The sequence below is a fragment of the Phocoena sinus genome, chromosome 7 (assembly GCF_008692025.1).
Source record: "Phocoena sinus isolate mPhoSin1 chromosome 7, mPhoSin1.pri, whole genome shotgun sequence".
Taxonomy (NCBI): Eukaryota; Metazoa; Chordata; class Mammalia; order Artiodactyla; family Phocoenidae; genus Phocoena; species Phocoena sinus.
The window spans coordinates 109,344,466-109,372,443 of NC_045769.1; the positions used below are offsets into that span (position 1 = coordinate 109,344,466).

The 27,978-nt window shown below is 45.8% G+C and overlaps 1 protein-coding gene and 1 long non-coding RNA gene across 2 annotated transcripts; one reads left to right on the forward strand and one right to left on the reverse strand.

Moving 5' to 3' along the window:
* Positions 1 to 1,326: 1,326 nt before the first annotated feature.
* LOC116757039 (cytochrome P450 27C1) lies at positions 1,327 to 21,815 on the reverse strand. The gene is given in 14 exon segments (XM_032638310.1): positions 1,327 to 1,678; positions 6,364 to 6,567; positions 7,105 to 7,183; positions 8,889 to 9,055; positions 12,295 to 12,347; positions 12,350 to 12,457; positions 13,119 to 13,136; positions 13,139 to 13,156; positions 13,159 to 13,326; positions 14,671 to 14,870; positions 15,615 to 15,649; positions 15,651 to 15,782; positions 15,784 to 15,807; positions 21,391 to 21,815. Coding segments are annotated over 14 exon segments (1,587 nt in total). The 5' UTR covers positions 21,655 to 21,815; the 3' UTR covers positions 1,327 to 1,561.
* On the forward strand, positions 21,218 to 27,933 carry LOC116757040. The gene is made up of 4 exons (XR_004350822.1): positions 21,218 to 21,441; positions 22,343 to 22,394; positions 24,493 to 24,662; positions 25,401 to 27,933. It is a non-coding gene; the product is annotated as an uncharacterized LOC116757040 (long non-coding RNA).
* Positions 27,934 to 27,978: the final 45 nt, after the last annotated feature.

The following is a 27,978-nucleotide window of genomic DNA, read 5'->3' on the forward strand; positions in this document are numbered from 1 at the left end:
TCATGACATAATTTCATATTTAACTCTACATATTTTTACAGCACTCGCACTAAAGTTATTCCGTCATCACGCTTTATATACTCAAACAAATATGGTACGTGAAATTGATACTATTTCTATTTTATTTAAGGATTACTTTGCAGAATGACCAACTAAAGAGGGGAAGAAAGATTTATGGTATATATTCGTAGGAAAGTGATTTGAGGGTAAGGATTATGTAAAGAGACTTGTGGAATTGAGACTAAGAGGTCTCAAGCATGAAGGCACGAGAGAATGTTATAAAATTGTGTTTTTTTACTAGCGACCAACAGGTGGCATGAGCTGAGCAACAGAACATTCGAAGGCTCCTAGGCACCCGAGGCATTCAGTCAGAGCCTTATGTCAGCACCAACAGCTGGATCCCATTTCCAGTTTGGATATTTAAAATAAGACTATGAAGATAAAAATATGATTTTGTCTAGAGAATGTCCATTTACATATTTATTTTTCCTTGAAATAAAAATGTTCTAAAGTTACACTGTTTTCCACAGTGTTTGTTTAATTCACTTTTCTCAATGTAGGCAGTGAAATTTCACGTGCTCAGATTTTCAGTTCTTATACATCTGCTGAGTACTTAGATCCGGTTAGAAAATCTGATGATTCTTGACTTCCCCAGGTGTTTTATTTCTTATTGATTATTTCTTTCAAACCAAAAAACGAATATTCAGCTTCTTTAGGAGCTATGACTAGAAAAAGAAATATTAGTTTGGAGAAAAAAATAAGAATATGGTCCTTTTAATTCGGAGCCCCGCTGCAGGTCCTAAATCTGGGGCTTGGTGTCACCTGGGTGTTTTCTTCCCGTAATTATGCTATTAGAGAGGCATTCCTTTTTTTTTTTTTCTAATTTATTTTATTGTAGTTCATTTACAGTGTTGTGATCATTTCTGCTATGTAACAAAGTGATTCAGTTATACATATATACATTCTTTTTCATATTCTTTTCCATTATGGTTTATCACAGGATATTGAATATAGTTCCCTGTGCTATAGAGCTAATTCCGAACTCCCAATCCTTCCCTCCCTCACCTCTCCTCCCCCCTGGCAACCACAGGTCTGTTCTACAGAGGTCTCTTAATGTTTCCTCTTCAAATTAAAAACAAGAAGTTGGAATTGTATCCTAACAGGCAGTCCCGGATGCAGTATTAGAGAAGGTATATTCAAGCACTGAATCTATATGTATGCCAACATTTCCTGGCCCAAATGCAGAGGAGACTATGGGTAAGTGAATAGTGAGTCCAAGGGTAAGACACCATATGAGGCATGAGAATTCAGTGCCACTGGCTTCGCAACAGCTGTTTCTCCAAAAAAAAAAAAAAAAAAAAGAAAAGGCAACTCTGGTATGCAAAAGTAAAGCAATCTTCTCACATTACTTTGCATAAAGATTTCAAAGCCTCCCAGAAACTAGGAGGCCAATTTATAACCAAGACAGCCCCCAGAAGGGATCCTTTTCTCCCCCACCATCATCCGTGGCCCACGAACACCTGGTGTGTGTCAGTCTGGCAGCTGGGTGAAAACGCCAGGCTCACTTTCTGTTAACAAAACGCACGTGGATGGGCTCCTCTGGCATCAGAAGCCCATGGGTTTTTGCATGAACAGTTTTAGTCCATGGAGATATTTTGATCTCAAAACGTTGAAGCAACTAAGAAAAGAAAGAGAGAGAAGGACTTCAAAATTGGGAAGCAGAAAATTCACAGCACTGCTGGAGTGCCCATACTCCTGTGACAGCCCCAGCTGCAGGGAGCCGAGGGAACGAGAGATGTGGGAAACAGGGCATCAGGTCCTATACAGGAGCCCAGCATGCCCACTGAGCAACAAGGCCCATGGGACAAAGATACGCAATCAGAATTTAAACTGAGCAGGAGCCTGTGGGGCTCCTGGGCACAAAAACCTTTCCATGTCCCCATTTCTTGCTTGGAGGAAACAGGCTTCATACGACTTCCTTGACCTTCCCTGAGTTCCAAAGAGAGGACTCGAGCAGTTACTAATTAGGGAAGGGAGGGGATGCAGAAACAAGGGAGGGGCAGTCAAGAAACAACAGTGCAGGCTTGGGGCTGGGTTCTGGTTCCTCCTCAAGAAATATACGTTACGGTATCTTTGAGCACTTCTGCAGAACTAAGGTCCCCCCACCAGGTGGAGGATGGTAACTTCAAGATGAGCACAAGATTCCTGGAGCCCCGCCCAGTTACCTCACCACCAACCAATCAGCCCTGCAGCCCTTACCCCAAATTTTGCCTGTAAAAGCTTCTCCCCACAAACCATCAAGGAGTTCGGGGTTTGGGGGGCATAAGCCACCCATGCCCTTGCTTGGCCCTGCAATAAACCTTTCTCTGCTTGAAACTCAGACATGTTGGTTTGTTTGGCCTCACTGCACGTCGGGCACGTGAACTTTGTTCAGTAACAGAGGTTCAAATGACTTACACTTTATTAGCTAGTTCAGAGTTCTAACTGTATTACTTCCGCTGTAGGTCTAGAAAAAGAAGGGATCAAAGGAGCAAGGAGGAAAGAGGAACAAAGTGAAATTCCAGGGTTCCTGCTGGTTTGGAGTCTGCAGCCACTTCAGTGGTGGTACGGACACAGCAGGGGCACAGCCGTCAGACTTTATCCATTACTGTCTTTAATTTAAATATTCTTCATTTGCACCTTTGATTCCATTTCTCACTTCTGCAGTTCAAAAGGAGAAGCAGCCCTACCTCTCAGGGTGAAACTGGGACGTTTTAAAGAACGCTTAAGTATCTGTCAGCCTCAAGCACTAATCTCCCAAAAGGCAACCTGCTCTAAGGACCTCTGTCAAAACTACATTGGTTCCTGGAGGGGAGGCAGGGCCTTGCTCAAGGGCCGGTGGGGACAGTGCAGGGTAGCAGACCAGCCATTCATCCCTCCCATGCTCCAACCTCCTAAGAGAGCATCAGTGCTGGAGAACCTATATTGTCACATGGGATGCAAACGTCCCAGCCCACCCTGACTCTCCAGCCTGGTCTCCCAGGTAAAGCAGCAAGACCCACTGATGGGTCCTCTGGGTGAGTTGGGGCTCCGGGGGTGGAGGTCAGGCAGGGAGCAGGGCTGCACTGAAGACACAGGCTAAAATCATTACTTTGTCATTGTTAGAGAGCCAAGCTGAATGACCTGTATTTAGGCAGCTCTAGAACATTCTGGCATCGAGATGCCTTCACCTCAACATCTAATCTCTGACCCTTTGTTCTGACCTCACAGGACTGCTCGCGCATTCCCACGTGGCAGAGGAAAGAATCACACACAGGTCTCCTCACTCCATGGCCAACATCCCACAGGGCCTTTTTCCTTTCTGAGTGGCAGTACATGCTCATTGAAAAATGAAAACTACACAGGAGATGTAAAAGCCAAAACACAAGGCCCCCCTTCCACCTCAAGTCTCCAGTTCCCAAGGAGCAAGGGTGTGTCCTCTAACCACTCTCCATGCAATATGAATGTCTTTTTCCTGATTTCAAGGAAACACATTAATATTGCAGCATTAAAGCCAAACCTTCCCTTCCCATAGGCCACAGGCATAAGTCGCTGTTTTGTTGGGATAGACACTCTTTATTTGCTTAAGGAAAGCCCTTCCATTACAGGTGTGCTAAGAGAGTTTCTTCGTGAATGGGTGTTGAATTTTATCAATTATTTTGGGAGAGGGTCATAAAGTTTTTCTCCCTTAATTTGTCATTGTGGTGAATTCTGTCTTGAGGTGGGCCATCCTTGCATTCCTGAACAAACCTGATTTGGTGACGGTGCATTTCTGGTCCATACATTGCTGGATTTGGCTTGCCAATTTTTCATTTAAGGTATTTTTCATCTTTGTTCATAAATCAGATTGGCCTGTAGTTTTCTTTCTTATTTTATCCATTCCGGGTTGTGACTCTCAAGGTTATACAAGTCTCATAAAAACAAGACTTCCTTTTTCTATTTTCTATTTGTGTAAGATGGTGATCACCCGTTCATTGGAGGTTTGATAAAACTTGCCAATAAAACTGTCTAGGTCTGGAACATTTGGTGGTAGATATTTTTACTACCGACTCAATGTATTCAAGGTCTGTTCTCTTTCTTTTGAGTCCATTTGGGTAATTTACACCTTTTCTAGTAAATTGTACATTTTATCTAAGTCTTCAGATGTATTGGTAAAAAAGCTGTTTGCAGTATTTTCATGATTTTAAAAAAAAATCAACTGCATTTGTAGCTATGTCTCCTTTCTCATTCCTAGTACTGTTTATTTGTGCCTTCTGTTTCTTTTTTTTTTCCTCTTGGCAATTACAAACAATGATGTTCCCTCTCTATACTTGCACAAGTAGAAATGAGGGCTCTTGAAGCAAGAACTGTAGCAGGTACCCGTGTATGTTATAGTAGCAAACAAATAAAACCCCCATCACCACCACCAAACACCCAGTTTCTGACCCTTTTCCCACTCTACCACCTGTGCCCTCATGCCCTCAGCATCCGCTATGGTTGTCCAGGCCGTCAGACGCGGGAAGCATCCAGGAAGCAGTCAGCCCCCCCGAAAGGCTGCCTGGAAATGGCCTCTGCCCATCGGAGACATGGTTGTGGAACACACAGCAGCACTGATGGAGCCAGGACCTTCCCAAACACAGTCCCCGTGAGCAGACACTGAGAGCAGGTGTGCAGACAACACAGACTCTGCTTAGACTATTTTTATTCCTCACACACCCAAAAGGCAGGTATTTGGCCCATTTTTGTGGATGAGGAAACACGCTCAGCAGTGTCGGAACCACAAACTGGCAGAGCTGGGGTTGGAGTCCATCCTCCACACGGAGATGCCTCTCACCTTGGGCATGACTGGGCCTGGCCAGCGTCCATGGGGCCCACCGCTGCCCGGGACAGCTGCCCTGGAAGGGACACCTCTCGCCTGGGAGGACTGCAGCCACCCGTGTGTCCACAGAGGTGGGACAACCGAGGGACAGGCCGGCGCCTGCTTCTGCTGGTCTCACCAGGTCCCCGGAGCTTTCCCACCAGAGCCAGGTGGGCCCGGCTGGTGTCCTCCTTGCCCCCTTCCACACCCACCTCCCTGGCTGTGGCCCCTCACCTCCTCCAGCCCTCCGAGCCTGCCTCCCATGCCCACAATCCCCCACAGGCCAGCCAGGCTTCCCCATCCCTTAGACTCTCTGATGCCATCGTCCGTAAAGGTCCTAACCCCTGAGTGCTCTGCCCTGGGCTCTGCCGGCCTGCAGGAAACACCCCGGTGACATGAGGGGAAATGCAGGCAGGAGACAGGACACGTGCCTCGTGCCCTGCACCTGTCACGTGGCAACCGTGGCACGTGGCTCCAGCTCCCTGAGCCTCAGCTTCCTCATCGGTGAAATGGGGAGATGGGTCCCCAGGTCATCCCCTCATGCTTCCAAAGCCTGGAGTCATAGCTCCCGAAACTTGGACCTAGGTTTTCCATGGCAGGCTCCCCAAATCTGCAGGAAAGGCTAATGGATAGAATTTTCTCTACTGCGGGCTTTTCTTTCATGAAATTTCCTTCAGACATTATTTAGTTCCTGCCGCAGCCTGAGCTCAGATACTGGACAAGCGCAGAAGTAAACACTTGAGCATTTAGAGATTTGCATGGAAGGTATTCTCTCATCAAAACCAAGCCTTCCTGATGTTTCAAAACCCAAACAAGCTTGAGAGCCACCTCCCTGCTTAAAAGGCTGATTCACAGAAGACGAGGTGCTGAGGGGGCGGCAGGGGGTGAGCGTGACTTCCTTCATGGTGAAGGTGACAGTGACAAGCTCTGAAGGAAGGAGGCCTGGGAGACCGGGGCTTGAACAGCAGACACAGCCACCAGCAGAAGTAAAGATACCCCGTGCCCCACCACGTGCACTTCCTTAGACCACTGACATCAGAATCGCCCAGAGCCCCACCCCAGACCCACCAGGTGATTCTCTCTGTGGCCGGGGCCCAGGAACCTGATTTCGAGGGGCTCCTGGTGACGGGATGGTCCATAATATTTGAGGGCCGCTTGCTGGACACCTTCCACTAGCCTTTCTGCAGAACCCCTGTGGGAGTGCTTGGGCTCCTGTAACCACCCACCCCTGCTACACACACACACACACACACACACACACACACACACACACACACACACACACATCCCAGTTCTGCCCATGTGACTCCAAGGAAGAAAGGAACAAGGCAGGTGGCCATGGGGCTAGAGGTGGCTACTGCAGGGGGAGGGGAGACATTTTAACACATAAAAGAGATTTAACAGGAAGCTCTGAAAGTTTTCAAAATCTTGTTTCCTTGTTTTCACCTAAGTCTTGATCCAGCAACGGAGCCCAGTCACCTGGATGAAGCCCAGCCCGCAGGCCCTACCTGAATCACAAGGAGGTGTATCTCCAGTTCTGCAATCCTCCGCCCGATGCAGCTTCGAGCCCCGTAGCCGAAGGGGATGGACCCGAAATTGTCAACCCTGCGCAGGTTTCCTGGCCGCAGCCAGCGCTCAGGCCGGAACTCCTTGGCCCGAGGGAAGTTCTCATCCTCGTAGGAGGTGGCATAGTGGCAGAGGGCCAGCTGGGTCTGAGCAAACCGTTTTCACCAGAAAAGTAATAAAGAACTTAATCAAGGGAAAGCAGAGCAGAGGCCATAGCCCCAGCTGGACCAACCCTCCAGAGATGCTTCGGGCCAGGAAGAGTCATGTAAGGGCCCAAGAGGCCATGCAGACCTGGGATGGCAGGTCCCCCTTCAATTCACACCCTACCCGGAATGAACATCAATGCAGCCACAGAGAAGGCAATTCAAGTCCTTCAGAAACTCTCCCTGGAGGGAACTGCTGCTTCCATGGGGCCTCCAGCGGGGGGTGGGGGTGGGGGTGGGGAGGGAGGGTTGAATAGGCCTGCGAGCTACAGAAATATCTGCCTTTGTTTCTGCCAGAGCAGCATCACACAATCCACATCTCCTTGCTCGTAAAGCCCCATCTTCATCATAAAAATATAGGCAGAAGAAAAGGACATCTACAGATATTTGCTTAGGTACAGGGACACCCGAAACGTGGAAGCAAATTTCCAATCCAACCGCCCCTGCTCAGCCCAGCCCCACCACGTCCGCCAAACTCACGCCTCTGGGAATCAGATACCCGCCAACAACCAGGTCTTCCTGGGTGACCCGGCCATTCCCCGGCAGCACTGGAAACAGCCTAGAAAGAGCCAATGGGGACAGGAAGGGAGCGGTGACTTTCAAAATATGTTACTAAACATTTAAAAGTCTGGATATATTGCCATTTTCATTTTTTAAAAAGTAACACATGGTACAGTTTCAACCAGGAAATCTTGCAAGGATCTTCATGGGCTCCCTAGCTTTGCCCAGCAAGTATTCTGGGGCCTCACAGTCAAAAAAAATTTATAGAACACAAAGCAAAACCTTTAAAATGCTACTGTGCTCCCAAGAGGAATAATTCTTTTTTTTTTTAAATAAATTTATTTGTTGGCTGTGTTGGGTCTTTGTTGCAGCGCGTGGGCTTCTCATTCTGGTGGCTTCTCTTGTTACGGAGCACGGGCTTTAGGCGCGCGGGCTTCAGTAGTTGTGGCACACGGGCTCAGTTGCTCCGCGGCATGTGAGATTTTCCCCAACCAGGGATCGAACCAGTGTCCCCTGCATTGGCAGGCGGATTCTCAACCACTGCACCACCGGGCAAGTTCCAAGAGGAATAATGCTGAATTTCTGAAAGCTGTGCAAGCATGGGACCCCTTTATCAAGGAATAGTTCATAGGACTCAGGGCTCCAAGAAATAGATTCTGAGAAATGCTACATCAGTTTTTGGATTCTCCGGGAAGTGATCCTACGAAAACTCTGAATAAACTTTTTTTTTTTTTTTTTGCCGTACGCGGGCCTCTCACTGCCGTGGCCCCTCCCGTTGTGGAGCACAGGCTCCGGACACACAGGCTCAGCGGCCATGGCTCACGGGCCCAGCCGCTCTGCGGTATGTGGGATCCTCCCGGACTGGGGCACGAACCCAAGTCCCCTGCATCGGCAGGCGGACTCTCAACCACTGCGCCACCAGGGAAGCCCAACTGAATAAATTTTAATTGACAAATACCAGTTAACACACAGCTGGCTTTTTTCTTTCTTTCTCTCTCTCTCTCTTCGTTTTTTTTTTTTTTTTTTTTTTTGAGATTAAACAGCATGCTGAAGATGGAAGATGCAAGCCAGCTTGAAATATCATTATCGAGTCAGGTTTAAAAGCACTATTTTAGTGTGTACTCTGTGAATAACCTTTGCTCCGTGTCACGGCATTTCCTCCACAGAGGCATGCTGTGGTCACGATCCTGAGCCTCACAGGAGGAAGAACCTTCACGAGTCACCTAATCCCACCTCCCACCCAAGCCTGCCCAAGACCACCCGTATCCCTCACGCTCCGGAGTTTCCCAGGGTCAGTAAAGTCCTGTCCGGAAGTAACAAGCCTCACTACTTGGTGTCTCCGCCTTGACTAGACATTCACACAAGGAGCGCAGTAAGCACGTCTAGTAACTGGCCACTCAGCCCAGAACATTTTCCTGACAGTCAGTCCTGTTCTGCTTTATCCCCAGAGGAACACACTGGGAAACAGTTGATGAAACAAATGTCTATTGTGAGTACAAAGTTCGAGGATGGCTCTAAAGATCTTTATGAAGAAATGAATATTTCTAACTGTAAAACAGAATAGCCTTTCTGCTGCTCTGTCGAGGGCAGAGAGGAAATAAAATGGTCATGAGTCTCTCCTTCCTAAACATTTCTGCGACCGAGGGTCGCTGGAGTATTGCTTTAGGACCCAGTTTTTAAGTCAAAAGCACATTCATTGCGATAAAAGAATCAAGAGACTTAACGGACACGGTTTTTGACATGAATTTTGGTGAGCCTTTTACCTCAAGGTTTCCTTAAGCAGAGCTTCGACCAGTGGGACTTTGGGGACGTCTGCAGCCGTGGGAACATGCCTTTCCCCCAAATTCCTCACTATCTCCCGGTACACGGTCTGCTGCACTTCCGGGTGCCTCGCGAGGAGATACACTGCCCAGGACAACGTGAACGATGTCTAATAAAGAAACCGGCAGACACAGGCACGTGGGTGAGTAAAATCAAGGATTTCAGGCGCAGGCAACATCGGACGTGAAGTCATGGGAGAATAAGCACAGGTGCAAAGCCACGCCCATGTAAGTCCATCGGAGCGTTTTATGTCTTACTGAAACAAAAGATGATCTCCCTTAACTCCTCCTGGAAAAAAACTGACAGAGATTTTTGTAAAGTAACATCAACGATGGGATTCAAGCGCTCTTTCAATGAAGAGCCACAGGAAAAATTATTTTTGGAACTTTAAAAAATCATTGAAGAGCAATCTGCCTCTTCTTCCATGGAGTTTGAGAGCACGTAGGAACGCTGGTCAAGCCTGGAAGTTGTGCCTAGAACTTTCTTCGACCTTCTCTACAAGGGTCACCTGAGTTTTGCTAGAAAGGACCTGAGGCTGCCATCAGCCCGAGAACTGCATCCTGCAGGCCCACGGCTGGGCAAGGGCTGCTCTGGTCGCCCTAATCTAGAAGAGATGGGGGAGAGGGGGATGGGAGGTGGTGGTCACAGGACTATTACTGGTCCATCATTGTTCCCATGCACTTATCAAGCAAAGCACCATATAAGGATTGAATGCATTTGCATAAAGCAGCAGTATCATTGTTTATACCACTTCCTAAACTGAAGAATTACATTTCTGGTTATTGAGAATAAATAATTCTATTTTATACCCTAGATTCCAAGATTTCACTAAAATCAATACTATTACCTATGTGACTGTAGTTTACTCTCTTGTAAACAAGGAAAATTCCACAGTATAAGTGCCCTTTCTTTCATCTAAAAAAAATCTAACTTAGTAGGCCATATTGATGTTATTTCCCTCTAATAGATATTATGTATTTTTAGAGGGCAAGCTCTCCTGTAATATACAATGCAACGTGCAAGTTTCTTCCTTATAAATGAGAAGGAAATAATTTAGATGCTTCCTATGAAGAGAACAGAAAATTTCTATTAAAATCATATATTCATGGAAAACCAAATGTGGTATAGCCATACAATGGAATACTGTCCAGTAATAAAAAAGAATAAACTACTTTTACAGGCAACAAGATCCATGAATTTCAAAATCATTTTGCTGAGTGAAGGAAGTCAGACACAAAATACATACCGTATAATTCCATTTATATAAATTTCTAGAAAAATGCAAACTGATTTCTAGAAAACTGCAAACTGTTATGACACAGTGTCAGAAGGCGGTTGCCGGGGGCGGGGGCAGGGGTTATGGGAGGGATGGACTGAAATGGGGGTGAGGAACTTGCAGAGGTGGTAGCAACCTCCAGGATCTTAACTGCAGTGCTGGTTTCAAAAATGATTGCATCTGTGCTTCTCTGTATCAGTCGACAATCTGTACCGAATTGTACCGTTTAAATGGATGCAGTTCATCGTGCATAAATTATGCTGCAATGAAGTTGACTTTTTAAAATAACATTTTAGAAAATGAGCGTGAAGTTTCAAGATGTTCCCTTCCACGTAGGAACGAGTCCTCTCTGCCCTCCGTCTCACGGTGATGCTCTTAGTTACCACCAGGGGGCAACAGTAGCATGCATCTGAATCCGCTTAGATACAAGGCCGTTCATTCCATCATTGTTTCTCCACTCAAGCAAACCCACACTGTCACATTGACACGGTTAATCAGAGCTTTCATCGCTTGCATTGTCCGCATTGACTCGTTTGTATTTAATTTATATACTTTTTGCTTTATTGTTGAAGATGATCCATAAGAATAATGACTTTATGTGAAGTTTTTGCTTTTACATGTTTTAGTGACTTCATAATAAAAATGTCAACCGTGGGTTTTTGTCTACCTCTAAAAAGGAGATTTGTGCTTTTCCTCAAGTCCGGGAAGCACTCCTGTGAAGGAAAAACCTTGAGGGAAGCTTAGCTGTTTCATTTCCCCACCTGTTAAAAGAAGACAGTAACACCTACCTCAGAGGATTCTGTGTGAACAGAAGGGTGCTTACAGATGTGCGTTGGAGACACAGTAATCACCAAATTTACTGTCTTAATCTTAATTATTTCACTCAACTGACTTTTCTTCCACCAATTACCAAAAGCCTGGCCTTTCTTTTTCTTATTCACCACTTTTCTTTTAGCAAATTTTAAACTTTTTCTGTACATATACCCACAAATATACCATTTTTTATACTTGAGTAAATGTATCAGAATATACATAAGTTTTTGGAAGGAACTTGGCTTTCCACACCCCTGTACCAGCCCCGCCCCAGCCAGGAACCCATGTTAACCGTCCAGGGTGCAGGCTCCATACTTTCCTCCACGTCCAGCGATCAGCGATACACACGTGCACGTGGACAGATGGGACAGGGCCACTGTTTTACTAATGGGAACACAGGATATACATGCTTTTCTGCATCTTCATTTCTCACTTAGTAATAGGGTATGGAATTCCCTCCAAATCAATGGGCAATGCTTTGTTTCATTCTGATATTGAGCCCTCGTTGGTCATAGTGTATTATTCATCTGCTACACTAACTGAATCTATTCACTAGGATTTAAAATTGATATATGTACGTATTCATAAGTCAAACTGCTTAGTAAACTTTTCTTTCTTTATGCTGTCTTTAGCAGGTTTTGAAGTTATGCCGACTTTATCAAATGAACTGGGAAGTTCTCCATAGCCCGGAATATTTTGAATGATAAGTAAGAGGGTTTTTAATGTCTGTGCCCTTTTCATTTCTTTTTTGTTTTTTAAGATTTTTTTGATGTGGGCTATTTTTAAAGTCTTTATTGAATTTGTTACACTCCTGCTTCTGTTTTATGTTTTGGATTTTTGGTCGCAAGGCACGGGGATCTTAGCTCCTCGACCAGGGATCGAGCCCGCACCCGCTGCACTGAAAGGCGAAGTCTTAATCACTGGACCGCCAGGGAAGTCCCTTCATTTCTGATATTATGAAACATTGGAGAAATGTTGCAAATCAGGAATTATTTTAACTTTAAAACATATTGCTACTTTGTGTGTGTGGTAATAGAATTGGGGTATGTTATTTACAGAATTCATCGTGCACCTTTATTTATATTAAAGAAAAGAAAAAAGGTCGAGTTTTCTCCTGGAGACCCTCAGCAGTGAAGCAGACATTCAGCTAGTACAAACAAGCATGGTCCCTCTTAAAGTATCTGCCATCTGTCAGATTCCTCGGAAAGACCCCAGCTTTAACTGTGCTCTGCTGAGAAGAAAGGAAGCTGAGAGCTCACCGTGTCCACGCCAGCCAGCAGCATCTCAGTCATGTTGGCATAGATTTCCTCCGTGTCAGTTCCTGGCTGAGGAAGAGGTACGTGAGCAGGCCCCCTCTCGCTCTCTCTCCTCGGTCCATTTGGCACTGTATGTCCCTCAGCTTGTTGTCAACGTGAATTTGGCCTGTTTGAAAACAGTGTTTCTTTTGAAAGAAGTTTTGGTTAAGAATCGCCTCTTCAGGGCTTCCCTGGTGGCACAGTGGTTAAGAATCCACCCGACAATGCAGGGGACACTAGTTCGAGCCCTGGTCCGGGAAGATCCCACATGCTGCGGAGCACTAAGCCCGTGCCACCACGACTACTGAGCCTGCGCTCTAGAGCCTGTGAGCCACAACTATGGAGCCCGCATGCCACAACTACTGAGCCCGCATGCCACAACTACTGAGCCCACGTGCCACAACTATTGAGCCCGCGTGCCTAGAGCCTATGCTCCACAACAAGAGAAGCCACCACAAGGAGAAGCCTGTGCACCGCAACAAAGAGTAGCCCCCATTCGCCACAACTAGAGAAAGACCCAATGCAGCCAAAAATAATAAATAAATTAAATAAATAAATTTATTATTTTTTTTAAGTGAGAAATCTGTCACATTACTTGTGGTCACAACCCACGTGCTTTTTGCTCATTCGAGAAACCAATATAAAAGTTCTTGAGTCAAAATAGCACGTAACTCCATTGGGGAATCCCCTACAGAAATACCCACTGCCTGTGTGAGTGTTAGATACACAACTAGGAGGAAAGTCAGGTCCATCTGATTCTACAAAAGGTGCCCTGACTCTTCTCTTACTGAATTTGAAGAGTTCATCCAGGACCTGCAGAATCCAGCCAGGGTTTGGGGATGAGCGGGCGGAGCCACCTAGGGATGGCACCGGCGTACATGGACGTCTTGAACGTGCAGAACATGAGCTCCAGGGCCTCGATGTAGTCCATCGTCGCCTGCGGGACGCTGTTCTCCAGGCAGCCCAGACGACTCTCGTAAAGAATGGTGGCCACTCCTGCGCGGGAGAGAGGTTACAACCCTTTTTCTTCTTCTTCTAGATCCTTCACAGCATCAATATACTATACCTGGCCATAAATGTAACTTTCAAAAGTGGTCCAGGGACTTCCCTGGCGGTCCAGTGGTTAGGACTCCTCGCTTCCACTTCAGGGGGCCTGGGTTCCATCCCTGGTCGGGGAACTAAGATCCCACAAGCCTCGCGGTGCAGCCAAAAAAATTAAAAAAAGAAGTGATCCAGGTGCCTACCCCTGAGGTTTTCTCTACCAGGTCCTGACCCCCAGGGCGCTGCGGGTTCAATGCTGATAAACCCTCTGCCTCAGTGCGCCCTCAGCTTAACAGTCTGTTCAAGACCCACAAGGCAAAACTCCCAACCTTTCAGCCAGTTGCCCAACTTTGGGGAGTTGAAAGGTGGCTCCTCCCGGCCACACTTCGGGGAGCCCCAGGACGAGCTAAGGGGGGCAGAGGAAAGGGCCTCTGTGAACCAGGGATGGGGAGGATTTTTCAGTGTGTTTACAACTCACTTCTCTGTTGATTTTGTTACTATTTGTAAAGAGCATTAATACCAGAACTTTAAAAAGTTAACTTAAATTTGAAGCAACTTTTTTTTTTTTAATGGGAAATCTGGGACTTCCCTGGTGGTCCAGTGGTTAAGACTCCGTGCTTCCACTGCAGGGGCACGGGTTCCATCCCTGGTCAGGGAAGTTCCACATGGCACGCGCAATGCAGCCATAAGTAAATAAATAAAAACAAAAGTGGGAAAGCTAACAGAATTCTCCAAAAACCCAGGTACAGAAAAAATGTTTGGTATGCTATCGATTTTTTTTTAAGTAAAAAGAATACTCACACTCATACTCATATTTCTTTGTATGTACATAAAATATCCCTTGAAGAAGCTGGTGACCTAGTTGGGTCAGGAGAGAAGGAGACTTTCCATGAGTACTTTTTGGGTTTGATTTTTGCACCATGGAATGTGCTACCCATCTAACATGGATTTTGAAAGTTAGAATGATTGTGGTACATGCCCTCTAGACTCCTGTTGCTTTAAAACTATGCTAAAACAAAAATGTGTAGTAATCAGGAGCGTGGCTCTTGAGTTAGAGAGACGTCAATTTGAAACCTAAGTTTCTGCCACTAAAAATGGGGGTTAGTTTTTCAGTTCCCCCATTTGTAAAAACAGTGTCAGTCAACCTGGTTCCATTTAGAGCACTGTGACAATGACATGTACGTATGTATAGGGCTTAGCACGTTGTCTGGGACACAGGAGATGCTCAATGGGTGATAAGAACCATATTTTGGTAAAATGTCCACTCTTCCATCTTCCCCACCTCCTGAGTTCACCTACCTTCCATTGAATATTTGAAGAAAAGGTCATTGATGTTGGTCACAGTCTCCCCATCTTCTGCCTGGCTCTTGAGGAAGTAGATTCTTTTAATTAAATCAGCAATAACTTGGTTGATTTCTCCTGCAAAAATGGCCACATCTTTCGGTCTCAGAATTCTTTGTCTCAATACACTTCTCATCTTGAGCCACTGTTCACCCTCCCTAGAATAAAGTGAATTCCAAATAATCTTACTTATAGTGGATATTCTAGGAAGGAATTCAGAGTATCTCTGCAAAAATTTCCCAGCAATAAAGAGTCAACAAGATCTGCCAGCCAAATGGGGTGAAGACAGGACAGACACTGCAAAGAGAGGGGAGTGATGGTATCACTCCCCAGTTCATGTGTAAGGACATGTATATCAAAATAGCCAAAAATAGAATTTCTAAACCAAAGGGATTTGGACCAGGGATCTGCAGATGCTCTGTTTTCTCCTCCTACCTGAGGCTGTACCGATTCACTCTCGGAAGACACAAAGGTGTATAATAACCATAGTCGTTATAAGGTAGGAACGTCATCACATGGCGATCATGCTGAAGTTTCGTAGCCCCTCCTGGAGGTCTCCTAAAACAGCTCACCACCTCACCCCTGTCCACAGATGGGCTCTGTGAGCTTCAGCCCCCTCAGTGGTCACCGAAACGACACCTAAAGCACAAAGTGTTCCTCAAAAAATGGCTCCTCTCCATCACTCGGCTAGTGGGTTCCCCACCTTGTCCCTGCCACCAAATCTCTTCCCAGAGGGTTTTAGGAGATTTGGGGGAGATCACACGTGAGGCTCTTTTGATACTATTCACTGGGAGTTCTGTGCTTTATTAATAGCTGTCTTTAGGAGCCCAGCGTTCAGGGAGGCGGAGCGTCCCTGGGCTCCCCGCTCCTGCTCATGTCTCAGCCTGGCCTCACATACTCACGCGGAGATGAGCCCGGTGGATCTGCCCCGTAAGTCCTCGGTACTCCTGCCAGGACCCCCATGTTGGCTCTCTGGGCGCGGCCCCCTCTGCCCGGAGCACCTGAGCCACCAGGTCTCGGTCTGCAACAGATACTACAAACTGAGGACCAAAGTGAGACTTGAAGATTTTTTCCATATTCCCGTGTGTGTTTCTGCTGCAAAACCATGGAGAAATCAAAAAAGGAAAAAAATACACAGATATGATATACCTTTGACACGGACATTCCTGGATGTTAGGGGAGCAGAAAACTGGGGCAGAGGGAAGCTCTGCATTATGCAGAACTGAATCAGAGCGGCCACTTTACTTACGGTTACCAAGGGGGAAAGGAGGGGGCAGAGATTAAACTGAGAGATTGGGATTGACGTATACACACTAGATAACTAATAAGGACCTACTGCCTAGCACAGGGAACTCTACTCAGTACTCTGTAATGAGCTACATGGGAACAGAATCTAAAAAGAGTGGATGTATGTATATGTATAACTGATTCACTTCGCTGTACAACAGAAACTAACCCTACTCCAATAAATATTAATTAAAACAAAAAAAGAGTGGTTGCTTTAAGTATTCCTGAGGTAAACATATTTTCACATCATTAATCATATTCATAGAAGTTTTCTTAGTTCTTTAAAGATGTGTGTTTAAAAAAACCTTAGCTGTGTGAAGCAATGTGAGAGGAATGTGGATGTAGATGAACTGCAGGGTCTTGACTGTCCTGAGTCAAACAGGGTCTGCCTGCCCCTTTCATTCAGACACTCAGCAGCTGCCCAGCCTGCCCTGTGAAGAAAGCTCCCTGCAGGAAATCTGTAATAAACCTGTAAAAATGCCCCCAGCAGAAAATGAAAGAAAAGGCACCCAGATTGGAAAGGGAGAAGTAAAGCTGTCTCTATTCACATGTGACGTGATCTGGCGTGTAGAAAATTCTAAGATATCTGCTAAAAAACATGTTCAGTAAGCTTGCCGGATATAGATCAATACACAAAATTCAATTGTATTTCCACACACTAGCAATGAACAATCCAAAAATAAAATTAAGAAGCAACTCCATTTACAATAGCATCATAAGAATAAAATACTTGGGAACACATTTAATAAAATAAGTGTAAAAACTTACACTCTGAAAACTGCAAAAGATCATTGAAAGAAATTAAAGACCTACATAAACGGAATTTATTTATTCCATGTCAATGGAATGGAAGACTTAATATTATTAAGATGGCGATACTTCTCAAGCTGATCCATAAATTCAACATAATCCCTATCAGAATTCCAGCGATTCAGAACCGCAAAAACAATCCTAAAAAAGAAGAACAAAGTTGAAGGACTCCACAGTTCCCCTATTTCAAAGGTTACTATAAAAGTGATGAAGACAGTGTGCTACTGGCATAAGGATGGACATCTAAATCATTGGAATAGAATTGAGACCCAGAAATAAACCCATACATCTAAGGTCAATGGATTTCAAAAGGGTGCCAAGACAATTAAATGGGAAAGAATAGCCTCTTTAACAAAAGATGCTGGGAAAATTGGATAGCCACAGGACAAAAAATAATTTGTACCCTTATCTCACACCACATACAAAAACTACCTCAAAGTGGACCAAAGACTAAATGCAAGAGCTAAAACCACAAAACTCTTGGACGAAAACATAGGGGTAAATATTCATGACCTGGATTTGCAATGGCGTCTTAAGATATGATACCAAAAGAACAAGCAACAAAAGAAAAAAACAGATGATTGGACATCATCAAAATTTTTAAATGTGCGTAATGTCAAAGGACATTACAAAGAAAGTGAAAGACAATCCCTAGAATGGAGAAAATATTTGCAAAGTACATATTTGATAAGAGATTTATGTCTAGAATATATAAAAAAACGATTATAAAACCCAACAGTAAAAAACAACAAATAACCCAATTAAAAACTGGGCAATTATTTGAATGGACATCTCTCCAAAGAAGATATCAAAATGTCTAATAAGCACATGAAAAGAAGCTCAATGTCATTAGTCATTAGGGAAATGCAAATCAAAACCACAATGAGATATCACTTCCCACATACCTAGGGTGCTTATAATCAAAAGGACAGGTAATAATAACAAGTATTGGCAAGGATGTGGAGAAATCAAAACCCTCTTGCACTGTTGCTGGAATATAAAATAGTGCAGCCACTTTAGAACAGTCTAGCAATTCCTCAAAAGGTTAAATACAGAGTTACTATTTGACATAGCAATTTCACACCTAGATATATAACCAAAGAAATGAAAACATAACAGCCAAAAGGTAGAAACAATCCAAATGTCTATCAACTGATGAATAAGTAAACAAAATGTGGTCTATCCACACACTGGAATATTATTTGTTCATAAACAGGAATGAGGTACTAATACATGTTACAACATGGGTGAACTTGAAAACATTATGCTTAGTGAAAGAAGCCAGACAAAAAAGACCACACATTATATGATTCCATTTATATGAAATGTCCAGAATAGGCCAATCTATAAAGACAGAAAGTAAATTATTAGTGGTTGCTTAAGGCTGGGGGAATGAGAGGGTTGGGGAGTGATTGCTAAAGAATACAATATGGGGTTTCTTTTTAAGGTATGAAATGTTCTATAATTGATTGTGGTGATGGTTGTATACTTTAAGTGGGAGAATTGTATGATATGTGAATTATATCTCAATGAAGTTGTTACCAAAAAAAGAAATCACAATAAATGTAAATGGGTTAAATAGTCCAGTTAAATAATTAAAGAAGGAAGGAGAGAAAGTACCCTCCAGCATGGCTCAGCATGACATAGGCATGGGGACTTCCCTGGCAGTCCAGTGGTTAAGAATCCATGCTTCCAATGCAGGGGGCGTGGGTTAGATCCCTGGTCAGGGAACTAATAACCCGCATGCTGTGTGGTGTGGTCAAAAAAAAAAAAAAGCATGACATAGGCAGGGCTAAGCATGGGGAAAATGACTACATCCCTCTTTGGCATCTACCAACATTTCTTATCACCCCAACTCTCAACCACGGAAATGGCGGGCCAGAGGTCTGTCATCTCTCCACTCTTCTGCTCTCAGGTAGAAGCTGTTTGCTTCTTTGTGGACCTAGTTGAAGTCCCGCTGCCTGGAGATGAAGACACTCAGACTCAACGGGGATGTGTCAGGTGCCCAAGGGAATCACTCTGCCTAACAAACAGGTGACCTCAAAAGGGTATTTCTCCAGGTCTCTGATAGGATGGACTGTTACCGGAACTACTGGAGATGGGCCACTCCTCGGGCACATCCAGCTACTGAATGGGCACAATCATTCAGTAGGAGCCACTGACCAAGGGGCAAAAAGAACGAGATGAAGGACACAGGTAGTTTACGGCCCTTTTTGGTGGAGGGCCAAGGAATGATACAGTCAGCCACAGACTCAGTTTGTGTAGCCAGCTGGAGCACAGACTCTGGAGTTGGAATCTCAGCTCACAGTTTACTAGCTGGGTGACCTTGGGAAGTTAGGTTCCACTGTGTCTCAGTTTCCTCACCTGCAAAATGGAGAAATAATAGAGATTACCTCACATGGAGGACTTAAAAATTGTGCCTGGCACATGAAAAGAGTTCCAGAACTGTTCGTTCTTCTTATGCATTGGTTATCATTACAGCTTACAAAGCCCTTCCACAGCCCTGATCACACGACCTCACAATAACCCGTGAGATGGATGAGGACTGTTAGACTCCTGCACAGAGGGGGAAACCGTGGTCCAGAGAGAAGAAACTGATTGGCCAAGATTCCACAGGTGCTTGTAAAGGGCTGCTATGTAACGCAGGACCCTCCTGCTCTGTCATACCTGGCGACCTTGATCACTGCGTCTGCTCTGCCACTAACCAGCTATGTGACTGTGGGCAGGTCACTCAGCCGACACTTTGGGGCCTTTTCCACATGTAAAGTGAAAGACCTGGACCCTATAGATGAATCCCTTGTGAGACAGCATTCTGTGATCACAAGTTGAGTGAAAGGAAACTGGACTTGAGGTGACAGAATAATTCTCTTCCTCCTTAGAAATGCCTTAGGGGTGACCTGGAGAGCTCGGGGAGAGGGTTTACCAAACAACCAGCTCTAGTAAACAACCAGTGCTCCAGTCTACAGCAACCTGTATTGAACTTGTCAATAAATAAATAACCATTTTTTTTTTACCGTATTTGAAAACTATCATCTTGATACCTTATGTTCAGATTCCACGTGGAACAGAAAAAAATCATTTTTGACCCCCAGAAACATGTTTGGGGAGAAATCGTGTAGAGTCCATGTGGGGCACGGAGAGGAGGGGCCAACTGGAATTTCAGTCAAATTAAGATTGTTCCTCTTGCCCCACTGTTTTTGGTTTTGTTTTTCTATCAATGAAGTAAGTTTCTGCTTCTCCAGCTGTAGCTGTGGCCTCTGCACCATCATGTAGGTTAAGGGTTGAGGGAATGAATGTATGAACGAATGACCAGACCAAAACCCAGGTGGGTGGTTACAAAAAGCTTCCTCTGAGAAGTTTCTGAAGGTTGAAGGGTAAGCTCTGAACAAAAAGAAGTGAGTAGTGGGGAAGGAGGGTGTTCTTGGACGAGGTCAAAAGGCCCAGGTCCCAGAAATCACAGCGGGTGCTGTGGTGGGAGCCCTGAGAAAATGACGGAGGCAAGCAGCGAGCAGCTACCATAGGAAATGGGAGCGAATGGATTTGACGACGCTGAAAGGTGGGGATCACCTTGCAATGAAAGACGCGATTTGAGGTGGGCACGGGAAGGGCAAAACTCAGGGTCAAGGTGAGCCACCGTACAACGAGCGGGCTCCCAACACTCCGACGGGGTTGCTGGACCGGTTGGGTTCTTCCTAAGTCCCTGCCCAGACCTGGCTTGACGCCGAGGTTCACGAACTTTCGTTTGTCTTCCCATCACTTAGAGATCACGTAACTCGGAGCCTCCGAACCCCTCGCTGTTATTTTTAGGTTGTTGTGTTTTCTTTCAATTATAAAACACAAACAAAAGGACTAGGAACATACGCAACCTGTCCTCGGCCGCGTTAAAGACCCGCAGGGCTTGTCACCCACCGCGGGAGAGACGCTGCTCACGGGCCTCCCTCGGGACGGTCCCGGGAGGCCGGGCGGCGGCTCTCGGCGCCCCGACTCCGCAGGCCAGCCCGCCGGAGCGTACGGCGCATGGGGGGCGCAGCGGCTCCAGGGCGGCCCCTGCCCGCGACCCCCTCCTCCGGCGCCCCTCCCCGGTGCCTCCTCGGGCCCCTCCCCGGCGCTCCCTCCCTGGAATCCTCCCCGGCGCTCCCTCCCTGGAATCCCTCCCCGGTTTCCTCTCCCCGGGTCCCCTCCCCGGCGCTCCCTCCCGGTTTCCTCTCCCCTCCCTCCCCTCTCCTCCCTGGTTTCCTCTCCGGGTCCCCTCCCGGCGCTCCCTCCCGGTCCTCTCTCGGGTCCCCTCTCCGGGCTCCTCCCCAGGATCCTTCCGGGTCCCCTCCCGGCGCTCCTCCCCAGGATCCTGTCCCGGGTCCCCTCCCCGGCGCTCCTCCCAGATCCGTCTTCTCTCCCTCCACCCCGGTTTCCTCTCCCCGGATCCCCTCCCCGGCGCTGCCTCCTGGGGTTCCCTTGCTGGCGTCCTTCCCGGGATCCTCTCCCCGGTTCCCCTTCCCGGCGCTCCCTCCCCGGGCCTCGTCCCCGGCGCCTTCCCGCCGGAGCGAGCCCCCTCGCGCTCCTCGGTCTCCCGCGCGCAGCTACCTGGATCTCGTGGATGCGGCTGAAGCCGTCCTTCCAGAAGAGCTCCACCAGGTTGGCGAGGGTCCGGGGCCCCGGCATGGCGGCGAGGCTCCGGGGGGTCCCTCTGCCCGGCCCCCGGCCCGCGGCGCCCCCGGCCGCCCCGACTCCTTTGTCCTCGGGCCCGCGCCCTCGCCGGGAGCCTGGCGTCCGTGGGCCGAGGCTGCCAAGGGCCCGCTCGGGCGCCGGGCTCAGACGGGCTTTGAGGATCCGCGCCAGCAGAGCCATTGCGATCCTCTGCTGTTGGCTGGTTTTTGAGCAGTTTTTTTGTTTCGAGGTCCGCCCTTCGCTCTTTGCTTGGTTTTAACTTGTTCGAGCAGAGCTCCTGCGAACTCTTACGGCCTGGGCATCAGTTTACACAGACGGTTATTAAACGCTCCCTCCCCTAAGGCTGGGGAAAAGGGGGTGGTCTGTGATTAGACTGCCAGAGAAATAAAGCGATTATTATTTTTTCTTCACATCAGATTAATTAAGCGTTCTTTGAAACCAAAAAAGTTGGAACCCCACTTCCAAGCATGGCCAAAAAAAAAAGAAAGAAAAGCCTACTGGGATATTTTAAATTATTTCCCTCCTTAAAAATTACTATAGAGGGTTTACGGAAGAACGCTAATTTGCCCTTTTTGTATTTTAAAAACACTTCTTTGTGATTTCGAGTTATACAATTATAATTCAATCACAAAATGAGAACAAAAATGTTAGATGACCTTGCAGTAGTTCACAGTATTGTAAAATGACCACATTATTATTTTAGCACAAGTTTCCATAATGAAAACTATGCTGTCTCTATTGATGGATTTTATGCGTCTCAATTTTATCCGAGCACACAGTACACATTGGAAGTGCTAGTGAGGAGTATGGTGAGGGGTGAGGGACTTTTCTTTGAACATTTGGCTTTTTTTTTCTGGTCTCCCGCAAGGACTGGTCCTGTTGCACAATGCTTAGAGAAATGAACACACCTCCACGTGAAGGTGAGAAGAAAGAGGACTTTGCCAATATAGGTTTAGATCTCAGTGCCAAGCTGCGGAAGGGAAGCCCCCGCCCACAAAGAGGGAGGGGCCCTTGGCATGGGAGGGGCCCTTGGCATGGGAGGGGCAAGAAATGTGTCATCTGGTTTCAGGAAGGGAGCCCAGATTCTGAGCTAGCAATTCAACAACTTACTCTGAAAACTGAGAGCATTATTTAAAGATTTCATAACAGTTTGTACTCCTGCATCTAAACGTTAAAAAAAAAAAAAAGTCTACGAAGTATTGATACTTTTTGATTAGTAGTTTGTACCTTTACAACTCTGTTAAATGTACATTTCATTTAAATATTTGTTAAGTACGTAAGTGAAACAAAGAAGACCAGAGTTATTCCGTTTCTAGAATTTGATTAATAAATACTTAGCAACTCTTATTTATAAGGCACTATAGCTGCAAGGGGCTCAAGAATAAGATATTAAACCTGCCTTTAAGGAGCTCATAACCCACAAGAAGAATAAAACAGTACACAAACACACACCAGATTAGCATAAGTGCCATAAAACTGGTAGAGAATATGATTGGAATTTGTGGGCAGGGCGATCACGTCCACTATAAGGTAGGAAGGGATGGTGCAGGAGAGAGACCTCCTGAAAGAAGGAGACTTTTAGGCAAGGTTTAAAGAGAGGGCTCAGATTCAAGAGGCAGAGTATGAAGAATGGCACAATCACTTTGTTCCTAGAGATTTTTTGAAGTATTTCTGAGGGTTACTGCTCCCCAGGAGCAAAGAAATCATTGAAGAACCATATATGCAAAAGGCAATTCAGTCCATTCTAGACAAGGAGCTGTTCAAATAGATTTACGTATATAATGGTCTAAAACACAGCTAGTTCTCTATTAGGAAAAGGATATAAAGAAAGATAAGGAGGAAGAACGATTTCACGGTACATAGACACAGGTTTTCACGGAGCACCCCTGCTCTCATGTCTCCTAAAGCTAGTTTCAAATTGTGGATACAAATAAAGTTATCCGTTCTTGATATTTGCCTCAAGCTCAGTGAAAGAAAGCAAGAGGCTATTTTAGAGTCTCAGTACATTGGTATAATTATCAATCAGAAATTCTGCAATAGAACAGGATGCTGTTTTGCGGCTATTATTAGTGGAAACATACTTGAATCCAGACATAGACTAAATCATTCAGATTGGGAGAATTTTTTGTGTGCTAATCAAAAATAATTGTAAAAGTAACTGTTACTTTGGTCTATCCAACTTTCTTCTAATGAATATTGCTTTATATTTTTTTTTTTAAAAAAGGTTATTTAAAAAAATGAGTCTCATAGCTGTGGGGAACTCTAGTGGGGAGGAAATAAAGGATGGAATGTTATAACAATCTAAACATAAGTAAAAAATAACTGAAAAAAAATTTTTTCCAGAATAGGAAAATACCATCCATGTGTTTGTTCCTTCCCCCCACTCGCCCCAGTAAGCAAGAGAAACAGAAATGAGACTCCAACTTCAAGTACACAGAACAGCACCATCTGTCCAAGTATGACCTGAAACCAGACTTTGTACAGATGTTTTCCCTCAAGAAAACCAGTCTGCTGGCAGTACATAGGGAAACAATGAGCTGCCTTTACCCAACAAAAAGGAAAATAAGATTGCCCTCTGAAGTTAGACAAATAAACACACAAATTATTAGTCATCTGTGGAAGTAAAACCAAGAGATAGTATTTAACATCTCTCAAAACTCTAATCAAGGCGACCTCAGACACATCTCAGGATGCAGAACTGGAATATGGGCGCTGTTAGGTAAGCAAAGTTCAATGAAGTATTCTTGGAATAGAACAGGGATGATCAAACTGGATCTCTGAAAAGATAACTACCGTACAAGACATTCTAGAAAGCAAGGTTCTGAATTCCAAAACCCAAACTTGCTGGTCATGGTGGGGTAGGAATAATTTACCAAGCTTGCTCCCGTCTGGTGAAATATCCTCTCACCCATGCTCATTTCCTGTGCTCGGATTCCTTGCCCACTGTCCGGTTTCATTTGAAGAATCAATGATGTCTTTTAAAAACGAATTAATGGTGTGATCTTGTTTCTTCCCCAGACCCATCAGTAAAAAGACAGAACAGCAAGAAAATAAGACAAAGTTATTCCAGAACTGAAAGCTCTCAAATCCTCCTTCCTGTGAATAAGAAGGTGCTATTTAAGCCACTGCTGACACCCGGCCACAACAATCCCTGTTAGTTCAGGCAAAGAGGAAAACTTCCTACAAAGGTATGTGGGGGGGCTTCCCTGGTGGTCCAGTGGTTAGGACTTGGGGCTTCCACTGCCACGGCCCCGGGTTCAGTCCCTGGTCAGGGAACTGAGATCCCGCAAGCCGTGCGCTTCGGCCAAAAATAAAATAAAATAAAAAGAGAGAAAGCTATGTGGGGTTCATCAACCAGCAAAGCCTTAGAAGCAGTTGTTAAGCTGCCAAACACATGGGTAATGTGTGTGTAGCTGTATTATTGAATACATGTGCTTAATACACGCGTTAAATACAAGTGCTTAATACAGGCCAAATACATATTTAGTAGACATGTATCGAGCATCAGGCACTATTCTAGGCACTTCTGCACCCTTAATCCACCTCATTCTCACAACTACCCTGTGACATGGGCACATTAGCCTCATTTCATATGAGGAAACAGGCTTCAGAGACTTGCTCAAAAGCGTTGACTTTAGTAGGACCAGAGTTAACACTGGAATCCAAATCGGCTTTGGAGTTTCCTTTCACTGCACCTGCCTTGTGTGTAAGTGAAGAGAATTGGGAGTAGGCCAGTGCTGGTTGCGTTAGTAGGGACACATGCTTCGTGGCTTTCACCATTTCTCACATACCTACTGTTGTAGATAGATAACACAGAATGAGACTTTGTAGTACCTCCTGAAAGGAAGGCAGGAGGCTCCTTGTTTGTCTCCAGAAGTTCTCAGGAGGAGGCGAGTGGTGTTCACTCACTCTCCTTTCCTTTGTAGAGCCACCCCTCCCCATGTCAAAGCTGCCCTGCTTGAAAGTGCTTGGTCCAAGTGGTTTTGTTCTCGGAGAGACAGCAGGAGCAGTCTTGAAGCAGGATCTTATCTCCCTACCCAGAGACTGAACCTGAGTAGCCTGGATGAAAAGCAGGAATCCTGTTTCAAGGAAGCAAAAACTGCAAAAATGGGCACAAAGTTTATATTAGAGACACAGCACAACATGTGGCAGAGCACACAGAGAAACGGTTTGTTTATTAAGACAACAGCAAGGCAGAATACACACCCAGAGAAGAGTGTGTGTGTCCCGAATGAGAAGCCTGCCGGAGAGGTGATTTAAATCACTAATATGGGGCAGTTCTTCCTGGTCTTTGTTCTCTTCTGGACAATTAGCCCGCTTCTTTTCCCACATCTGTGCTGTCTTAGGGCCCTCCCCACAATATGCGTGCACATCTTTTGCCAAGATGGATTCCAGCGTGGAGGCTTACAGGGAGGTTGACAACACCTACTGTGGGATGGCGCTCCCTCCCCTTTTGACCCCAGAGGAGCCTCCCTGCACATGTGCAGTCGGGGTGGTCTCCTTGACCCTCAGGAGTCATTGATGTGGTCCCCCTAGCTCTTTACTCCAGCAGAGCTCAGCTCCTGCTATTAACTTTGCCCTTGGGCGGTGTTTAGTGAAAATAAGAGCTCCCATTTACTCTGTTTGACAAGCTCCCCAGCTGCTCAGCCCAGGGGCCCATCTATCTCCTACCTCAGTTTGGATGGGGCTGGCTGCAGGGGGAGTCCCTGACTCCAGGGTGGTCAGAGCCCTCCAGGGAGTTTGCTACAGCAATCGGTGCAGACACTGCCTTCTTTGGGGACTGCAATCTGTCACCCCCTGTGAGCCAGCTGTCACACACAGAGGCACCCAACTGGGGCTTTGCAGACAAAGGCGGGAGAGACCTGACACCCTCATTTGAGACACTGGAGCCCAGCTTCCCAGAAGGGACCTATCATCCCCTCCCTAACTTCTCAGCTAGGTGAGTTGGCACTTTTTTCCCCTTTACAAAGTGGCGCTTACCTGGTGAATTAATCATGGCTCAGGGTGAGGTCCTCAGTCTCACAGATTCAGAGGTTCCGTTCTGTCAGAGCCTCATGAAGGAGAATACCTGATTGACAGGAATGGGAACTTTCAATATGATTAAATTCTGAGTAACTTAAATGATGAATTTACAATAAGAGACGCGAAACTCTCAATGTATCAAACATTTAAATTGACCTTACCAGGCCTGTTTTCTCCCTGTAGACATCGGAAATGAAATTATCAGCAGGTTGCCTGGGGTCCCTCATGGACCTGCTAACCCTCTACCCCTCGACAGGGCTTGCTTGTTTATATACAGCTCCCTAGCCTGAGTCTAGGACTATAAACCTCTTGAGGGCTGGATTTGTGTCTCACTCGTGTTGGATTCCCCCAAGCCGAAGACAGAGCTAATACATATGGTGACACTCAAAAATGTCCAAACAAATTTCTGTTTCAGTCAGCAAAATAAAGAAGTCCCATCACACTTCTACATCACCTGCTTATCCAATGGAACATTTCCTGCAATGGTAAAACATGACTTTGAACATTAGCCAGACTACTTCCCAGCAGTTAGATGAATCTGTGACCCGCTGTCCACTGAACAAGACTGTGGTAGAGACCACCAAGGCCTCGGGGCTCCTTCTGTCATCCTCTAGGATGGCCTAGCCATTGCCTCAGTCCTGAAGGCTCTGCAAGCTTGTTCCTCTCATGCTCTGCATGGGTCCTGATGCCTCACACGAGCCATGGCACACAGGACGCAGGTACTTTGTATATTAACATTTTGTTGTCCAACAAATGGATTCCCTACAACAAATAGGAAACAGAGACTCACATAAGTTAAGTAGCTTGCAAGCTTCATATTACTGGCTTCTAAATTGCCTAGAATAGCTCGTTCAAGGCTTGCTTTCTACTGTGTTTTTAAGAGCACCAACTCTTCCCTTAACTTGAGAAGTGCAGAAGATGTGGCCAAGGATGGGGTTTCACTTTAGGATTCTTTTTCTTGGACGGGTCACTTAAAATCCTGACACTCAATTCCCTGTTTGAAAGTACAATAGCAATAACAACACGAATATCTGATTTGTGTACAATACTTTATAATTTGCAACATATGTTATTTCCAGTTGACCCGTTCAACAACCCTTTGGCTAGACAGATCAGTGATTGATTCCTAGAGATTACTGGAGTGATTTGCCCAAAGTCATCTGGCAGGCAGGGGCCCAGGACATTTCTAGTTTCGACTCCCAGCCGCATGCTCTCTCCACCTTCTTGCCCTGCCTCTTTCCTTACATGCACTGATAGCAATCATAGTTAGGTCTGGAAATATCATTTGATGTATTCCGTCCACCACAGAATTTGATGAGGCTACAATGAATTTGTTGTGATCTGATTGTTGAGCTCCTCCTGTGTGAAGATCACTAGGCTAGACGCTGTGGGAAATACCAGGAAAAGTTGAGTAAAATGTGCACTCATCCACCTGGACACCAGTTCCCACGTGCTTTATCCATTGAGCTATCATTTCAAATT